Consider the following 8,234-nt stretch of genomic DNA (forward strand, 5'->3'; position numbering starts at 1 on the left):
GAGCGGGGCCGGGCTTGCGGGGAAGGGTGGTCCGTCACGGTGCGGGCTGCTGGAAGCGTGACCTGTTTCCAGAGACATGCCCTGAGGCCGCAGCAGCGGCGTTCGGGCCGAATACTGGGTTTGGAGCTGCCTTAAAAATCACTGTTCTCTTCAGAGCGGATGGCGTGCTGTCTGTAAAGCTTTGGCTCTGCTTCAGGCCATGGCTGTGGCCTTTTGGGGCGGAATGTTGGACTCTTTCTGCATTGAGACACTGAATGCGAGGCCCAGTGCAGGTGGGTGTCCCGGAGTCATGACAGCCATCGTGCTGGCTGCTCGCCAGCCTGGAAGGCCGAGTTAGCAGAGCCGCCTCGTCTCCCTCGTGAGGGAACAAAGCTTCTGTGGAGCTGCAGGAGAGTAATGATCCTCTATTTCATTCTTCTGCATGGGCGAGATGCAGACTCCCAGCGGATTGGGAAGCGTGTCAGTAAAGGCGTGTAGAAGCAACTTTCTGACTCCTAGCTTCCAGTTGTCCCAAGCTTTTGCTCAAGGAAGGTTTTTTCATTTGAGGGAGGGGAAAAAAAAGAAGTATTAATTCCCAAATAATAAAATACCTGGAAGAAAATTTACTGCCTTTGGGATGGGAACAAATGTAACAAGACCTAGTGTCAAATAGGCTGCTCTTTTTTTCAGAAATTAAAAACATTGTAAAAGTGGAGCTAACATGCAGTATGATCTACCTGTGTCATGTCTCTTGTTGAGTAGTTGGTTGAGTTTAATGTTTTTGGAAACCTCTGTAACACACTAACAGTAGGGCCACCCCGTAAGAAAAAATGACTCCCATCACCCTATGAGGAGCAGTGGGAATGAGTGTGAAAGGTCAACTTTTTTTTTTCCCTCCCTGATGTTGGGAAAGGTGCGTTCGAAGTATGAATTAGGACATTAAGGCAGCAAACTACTGACGGTTTGTAGGTTTTACTTGGTCTAATCTTCAGTGTTTTGGGTTCTGACTTGAGCAATACCAGTGGACTAGTGGTAGTTTTGTTGTTGGTCCTGCTTCTGTGGCTGTGGAAGCACTAATGCTGGTATTGGGGAGAGTTGGGGAAAACATAGTTGGTAAGAGGAGCGGGACTGTATCTCTTGGGAGCCACACATTTAAATTGGTATAAGCCGATTATGAAACTGCACCCTGGAATCTAATGCAATTTTTGTTACATCAGTCCTTTCTCCAGGTTGTGGCCATAGGCCATTGACTTCAAGTTAAAATAATGTTTACAGTGTGGGGTTTTTGTGTGTTTTGTTTTTTTCCTTCTCATTTCAGTGAAGTCTGCAACTACTAGGTTTTTTGAGCCTAGCTTAACTTTTTCTTCTTCTTTTAATGCGTTGAAGGTTGGAGTAAGAGGGAAGGATATTGTTGTTCTTGGTGTGGAAAAGAAGTCTGTGGCAAAACTTCAGGATGAAAGAACTGTACGGAAGATCTGTGCTCTCGATGACAATGTCTGCATGGCTTTTGCAGGTATATGATCCCTTCAGGGGTTTTGGCAGTTACTGGAGCGCTTTTGGGTATGTCTATGGATTCTGAGAACATAAAATACTTAGCATAACTGGCTGAGGACTGTGGGGAAGGAGTATATTTCCATGGTTGCTTATTCTTTTTTAAATAAGAGTAGCCTACTGTACAGATAAATATATAGAGAGAGCGCGCCAATGTTCTAACAAGAGGAAATACGTGTTAAAATTACTAATGTCCTCTAGGTTTAATGTGAGGATGAAGACTGAGAACTGATGTGTCATTGGCACAGATACAGAGATATACTGTTTAAATATATATATTTAAATTTATATATATATTTCCTTAAAATGCTTTATGTATTTAAAATTAAATATTTAAATTTTTATATATTATATATAAAATACATATTATTAATACACATTCCAGGAGCTATAAGAGACACTTGTCAGTTATGGGGACCTTTTCCCACATGCATCAAGCCAAAAAAGCTAAATTTTGCAGTCTTGCATAAAAGAAAGACAAATCTCCTCTGTTCTAGTTCAGAAGACTCCTTCTGAATGAACAGCTCTGGATTTGAAGCATAAATATTCTAGTTCCACATTCTTCCTCTTCCAAATGGCTTAATTTCCATTGTTCAAAGCTTAAACAGGAAGCATGAAAGTTAAAAAAACCCGACGTAAATGGAGACAGAGCGTATTTCGGAAGGTTTCCCCTCTCTTCAAGTGGTTTAGAATCTTTGTGTCAGTGTTAGTAATGCTTTAAGGGGAGATCTGATTGAACCGGCAAAACCAATGGATTTTTAGATTTAGTGTGCTGCTTCGCTCCCTTAGCTAAGGGTTGTGGTACGTGCAGGTGGGTTCACAAGCTTGAAGAAAAGTTCTCTGATAAAAACCAGGCTGCAAATTGAGAATGGCATCATAAGCTAAAAAGTAAAATAAGAAATAAGTTTCTTTAAAAATTTTTTTTAAAGGGTCATACTCATTGTTGTCAGCTAAGATCATGCTGCTGTAGCCTCATCAACTAGGCAAGATTTGCTCTGCAGAGAAAGCTGGCTTACAGTTAGGGGGACTGCATAAGAAATAAAATGAACGTGTGTGAGAATTGAGATTGCTCTGTGAACTTGCTGTTAGATGGAGTGCTGTCAGTCTGTCAGTAACATTCCAATTACCTGGTTCAGAATCGCACGTGTTATCTAACTCACAAACACGAAAGCTGTAAACCAAATCCTCTGCTTATTTTGGTACATTAGCTGCTTTCTGTTGCCTTAAAAATGCTATTCTTGCTCAGCAAACCTAAGAAAGTGTGATCCCTCGTTTGCTTTTCTCATGGCTGTTGACACTGACCTTGTGAGCCTTTGGGGCAAGACTAGTTGTTTTATTTGTGCGTACGGTACGAAGCATGAATCTGAGAATACGCTGTCATTTCAGGGCTGACAGCTGATGCTAGAATAGTTATAAATAGAGCTCGTGTGGAGTGTCAAAGCCACAGACTTACAGTGGAGGATCCTGTCACCGTGGAGTACATCACGCGTTACATTGCTAGTCTGAAACAGGTATGTTGGACCACACAGAGATGCTTAAAATATGTCCTGATGAACAGCGCTTCAGACTAAGCACGTAAAATGTCTGTCCTGGCCTCGTTCTACTCAGCTGGTAAAAATCAGCGTAACAAAACACATTGTGGGCGTTTATTGGAAAAATGGGGATGTAGTAATAGAAAAGGAGGACTGATTACTGTTTGGTCTTTTTTCCAAAGATGAAGAAATTAATTAGTACTTGTAAGGACTGCAGAACTACATTTGTGATATCGTCAGGAACACTCTGCTAATCTACAGCTCTAATTCACTCTCATAACAATGGTGCTGTGTTATTGTCAAAACATCTTCACGGCTCCTGTTTGTTTTCCCTCCTACTAAGCCATTGCAGGGAGGGGTAAGAGGGGAGCAAATCAGTGCAGTACTTAATATATTTACGTTTGATATTCATGAATTTAAAATGAATTACAGAGTCAAAATATGCCCAACTGCATTCTGGGATAAAATTATTCATTTGCCAGTGTGTTAAACTGATTTTCAGCAACTAGTGGGGATTAGAAAAAGTCTAATTTACTTACGCACAGCCATGTGTTAGTACAGTGATGACGATAACAGTGTAATTCTTGTCATAATCGCTAGCCTGCCAGCGCAGAATACCACTTTCCAAAGTTTCACTTTGTTCCTTTACAGTAATCTCACAGTTGTGCCTTTCGTTCTGGCACATTGACGATTTCTCTAAAACTGTTAGAAACCATAAATCTCGCACAGTGTTCCTGCTGCGATAACGTTGCTGGTGTCGGGCCTCCTTGATCGTGGGCACTTCTGGTGTGTGACGTGGCAATGACTTTGCTAACCCAGCATCAGCAGGAGGGCTGTAACGCGGGCTTTCCTGTAGCCTGCTTATCGCCACAGACGAGGCCGTGCTTTCTGATGGAATTGTTGCAAATCATTGGTGTTCGGGTGTCGTCATCCTCTTTTTTTTTGGCTTCCTTAAGCATGCTTGGCAAGGCAGAGCATTACACCTGGGCTTGCAGACTTAGCGCTCTCTGCCTCTCAGCACCACCCAGCCAAGAGAGATTCTTCCCGATAGCTGTAATCACGCAGCAGACTTCAGCGGGTGTTAGGAACAGGGGTTGAACAATAACCACCTCTTCCTCGCCTTGCTTATGGTCTTCTGTAAGACGCAGAATCCTAACTTTAACAGGTAGATTGATACGAAAGCCCGCTAAAAACATTTCTGGTGCCTCTTCTGGTTGTAATGTCTACACTGTCTGCTTTCCACTCTAAAAATGTTTTTAGAACTGCTTCTGAAATAAGTGTCTCTTCTTTCTGATCAGAGATACACACAAAGCAACGGTCGCAGACCTTTTGGTATCTCTGCTCTTATCGTGGGATTTGACTTTGATGGAACCCCCCGGCTGTACCAGACCGATCCTTCTGGTACATACCATGCTTGGAAGGTGAGTTGATTCTGTCTCTTGTGGAGAAGCAATGAAATATTTGTGAGTTTGTCTCCTTTAAAGAGAGACTGGTGTAGAAAGGAGATCTAACTGGCCAGAGGGTGCTGGCTCACAGCTGCAAAAATCCTTAATGATCAAATTTACTGAGAATGGCAGTCTGCAGTTCAGCTTTACTTGGAAAATCTTGTCCTGTTTTCCAAAAAAAACCCCACCTGTGCCTGACGACTGTCTTTTTGTGTGACACTTGGGCAGTAACATGTTCAGTCTCCTGAAAAATACATGGTGATCACAAAATGGTTTCAGATTATGTAATTGCACAACTCTTATTTCTTGCTTATTCTGTCAGTGAAGTCTTTCCTAAACTTCTGTTTGTTCTCTTTTTTCCCCTCGATGTTTCCAGGCTAACGCCATTGGCAGAGGAGCCAAATCTGTGCGTGAATTTCTGGAGAAAAACTATACTGACGAAGCCATTGAAACAGATGATCTAACTATTAAACTTGTCATCAAGGCTCTTCTTGAGGTGAGTCTGTTTCAAATCCCTCGTGTGACTTTTCACCGTATGTCTGGATTAACTTCGTAATTGTGAGTACGCGTGCTTTCCTGTGACATGCATGAGGATTTCCTGTAAAAGGGTCTGTGAAAACTGTTCATTGTAGGCCGTACGTGTGGGATTAAATTCGAGGCTCAGAATATTTCAGGTAAGGGTTTCCGTAGCTTACACAGAAGAACTTACTAGCAGCTCTCTGGGGAGGAAAACAGACTTTGGTTCTGGATGTTAAAACAAACACACCAAAGATATGCTAAACCATATGCAGAATGTTTTGCTCTTCGGTTTGGTTCTGGGTGTTAAAACAAACACACCAAAGATACGCTAAACCATATGCAGAATGTTTTGCTCTTTTATTGAAGTTTAAGATACAGAAAATACCAGAAGTCAGATGGTGGAAGTGAGGTGTTCTTCACCAGCCACTGCGTGCGTTGATGCCAGAAGGAAGACCCTTATTTTTTAAAGAGTTACATTGCTGTGGAGTTGAGAGCTTAGAGCTAATGAGGGAAATGCTCCCCATCCGTATCTCTTCTCCTTCAAAGAAGACCTGAAAGGGGGCTGTTAGAATTAATTAATAATACCTACATCTAACTCCTGTTAAGGTTGTGCAGTCTGGTGGGAAGAACATTGAGCTGGCGGGGTGTGGGGGAAGGGACGCACGGCGCGGTAAGGGCTTTGTTTTGCTTTTCTCCCTCTGTAGCCGGTTTCTCTGATACTGTCCTTGTTGATCTGCATTAACTTCCAGCCCTTAATCTCCCGTTCTGCCCTGGCAAATACTTCTGTTTATTATTAGTGGCCAAGGAATGTTGTTGTGTCTGCACAAGGTACCTGTGTCTGTATAAATACCAGTTAACTTTCTCTCCCTGTCAGAACTAGAATTGCTTAAATAAAAAGCCTCTCAGTTGTATTAGTATCTCGAGGGTCACCCGTGTTTCTGTTTTAGATCCTAAATCCTGAAGAGATTGAGAAGTACGTTGCTGAAATTGAAAAAGAAAAGGAAGAAAATGAAAAGAAAAAACAGAAGAAAACATCATGATGAATGAAATTAAACTGCTTAGCTCCTTCTTTTTAATTCAAGTGATGGGTTATTCTGTATAGACAACATGTAGGCATTCCACTTACTCATACTGTGCTCTCGAGACCTACAATAAACCTACTGACTTTTTTTTTAAGCTGTTATTTTAAAAAAAATCTGTCTGTTCCTTGGATTTTAATAACCTAGGATTATTTGGCTGGCTACAAACCAGCAGTAGTGACCCATTAAAGGATAAAGACTTTGTTTGCATTTTTCTCCTCAGCTGCTGCAGTTTGTTTAATGAGTCTCTTCCATGCTGTCTCAGTTGTTAGCTGGTTTTTTTTTTTAGTAGCTGTCTCAAGTGTTGTGTTACGACCTCAACAGAACATAACTAATACCGAGTTATGCTTTTTTTTTTTCTGTGATTGCCCACTAGGGGATTTACAGACCAGTCACTTCCTAATGCTAAAAATAACTATAGAGAACGTTACATACAACACAGTGAAAGTACAAAGCTTTAGTCCCGTTTCTCCTTTGGTGTTTACTTTCACGCTGCTGCTCTGTGCATCCTACCCGCAGGAGCTGACTTTAACTCAGCTTCTGGTCGAGCCTGTTTGTTCCCAGTCCCAGCAATGGCATGAGCCAGTTCTCTCTTCCCTTCAGCGGAGGGAGATGTAAGGGAGGCAGAGACCTGCCTCCACGCTGCTGTGCACCAACGTCATGTTCCTCTTGAGAGTCAGGATCTGCACTGTGCCATCTACCTGCTGCAGACATTAACGTGTATAATGTAATAAACTTAGAAGTACATACATTTGAAGGTGTCAGGTGACAACTGTTTACTGAAATGGTATAAAACTAGCCCAAAGGGGATGTGACTGGAAATAGGGAGTTTTATTTCACATAGGTATTTGTATCGTGGCATCTCCACTCTCCGGTTCCGGTCATGGAAAAGCTCTTTCCAGCTGACTGGTCTGCTGTCAGCACCTCAGCCGCCTTGCAGAGCAGATCAGGACAGTTCTCTGGTGACTACAGCCTATACTCTAAGGCCCTTTGTGACACAAAGGAGGCAGAAGCAGGCAGGGGTGGGAGCTGGCCATCCTGCTCCGGCCAAGGTGAGGCTCCTCCTGCCGGCCCCTGGGCCTGCACAGCTCTGAAACAAGGTGGGTACAGGACAGAGCAGGTCTCCCATCCCTCGTGCTGCACAGGGGTGAACAGGATTGTTCACCTCCTCCCTGTCTCCATGTTAAAAATTTTGTTTTTCATTTCCTTTTGTTCCCAGGGCCTTGTTTATCTTTCAATACAACCCTTAAGCACAATAAAAGGCTTTGTCCCTCCTGTCTGGGCATCTCTACTCCCAACTTTCAGGGAAGGGGAAAGTTGGTCACTTCACGAAGTCGTGCTGTCATGCTTAGTGTTGTCTTTTCCCATAAGTCGTGCTGTCATGCTGTCATGCTTAGTGTTGTCTTTTCCCATCTCCGAGAAGCCTCAGGCCTCTCCCACACCCGAGCTCTTACCCACAAGACTTGCACTGCTTGCAATAGTAACAGGTTCCACTTTATGATAAAAGTTTCCCTACTTAGAGCCACCAAGGAACTGGAACAGCCTTTGAAAGCAGCTCTTCAGTCTGCTATTGACAACCAGCACGTGGTTTTACAGGTAGAAAGCAAGACTCATCTGGCAGCAGGCACAGCAAGGACTGAGAGCATCCCGGTACCCTGCAGCAGGCACAGCAAGGACTGAGAGCATCCCGGTACCCTGCAGGAGGCAGCTCAGCTACAGGAGCCCCTGCCCCAGGGCACCTCACACCCCCCGAGCATCCCTAGGAAGGCCGGTCAGACATCACTGGGACTGCTCCAGGCAGCAGATACAAACCTGCAGTAACTCTCACATGCTCCCTGGCCTCTCGCACCACAGCTGAGCTGTTTACAGCTAAATGCCACAAAGCAAAGTGTGGGCAGAGTATCCCACAGGAATCAAGGACAGGAAAGCTGCAGCACTGCTTCTGCTCAGGAAAGCATTAGACCACTTCAGCTAGAGAAAGCGAGTTGCTGGAATCCCGTGTTGTTTCGTTTATCAGTCCTTGGACTGGAATTTTGAAGTTACAAAAGCTGTGTTTGGTTCCCCACACAAGTCACCACCATCATTCCGTGTTGGGAATCTTCCACATGGAAGGTGACAGGGCTGCGAGC

The 8,234-nt window shown here is 43.7% G+C and overlaps 1 protein-coding gene across 1 annotated transcript; it reads left to right on the top strand.

Annotated features, from left to right (window-relative positions):
* Positions 1 to 430: 430 nt before the first annotated feature.
* Positions 431 to 6,327, top strand: PSMA7 (proteasome subunit alpha 7). The gene is made up of 6 exons (XM_009273955.2): positions 431 to 463; positions 1,366 to 1,492; positions 2,917 to 3,041; positions 4,361 to 4,483; positions 4,884 to 5,003; positions 5,974 to 6,327. Exons 1-6 carry the CDS (start codon positions 431 to 433, stop codon positions 6,064 to 6,066), a joined length of 621 nt encoding a protein of 206 aa, XP_009272230.1. The 3' UTR covers positions 6,067 to 6,327.
* Positions 6,328 to 8,234: the final 1,907 nt, after the last annotated feature.

Source organism: Aptenodytes forsteri, unplaced genomic scaffold (genome assembly GCF_000699145.1).
Source record: "Aptenodytes forsteri isolate BGI_AS27 unplaced genomic scaffold, ASM69914v1 Scaffold47, whole genome shotgun sequence".
Lineage (NCBI taxonomy): Eukaryota > Metazoa > Chordata > Aves > Sphenisciformes > Spheniscidae > Aptenodytes > Aptenodytes forsteri.

What these genes read in the sequence shown, in the direction of transcription:
- PSMA7 (XM_009273955.2), top strand. Translation starts at nt 431, where the DNA reads ATGCAGACTCCCAGCGGATTGGGAAGCGTGTCA. An exon ending in ACATTGCTAGTCTGAAACAG is followed by an intron (nt 3,042 to 4,360) that starts GTATGTTGGACC and finishes CTTTCTGATCAG; the next exon opens with AGATACACACAAAGCAACGG. An exon ending in GTACATACCATGCTTGGAAG is followed by an intron (nt 4,484 to 4,883) that starts GTGAGTTGATTC and finishes CGATGTTTCCAG; the next exon opens with GCTAACGCCATTGGCAGAGG.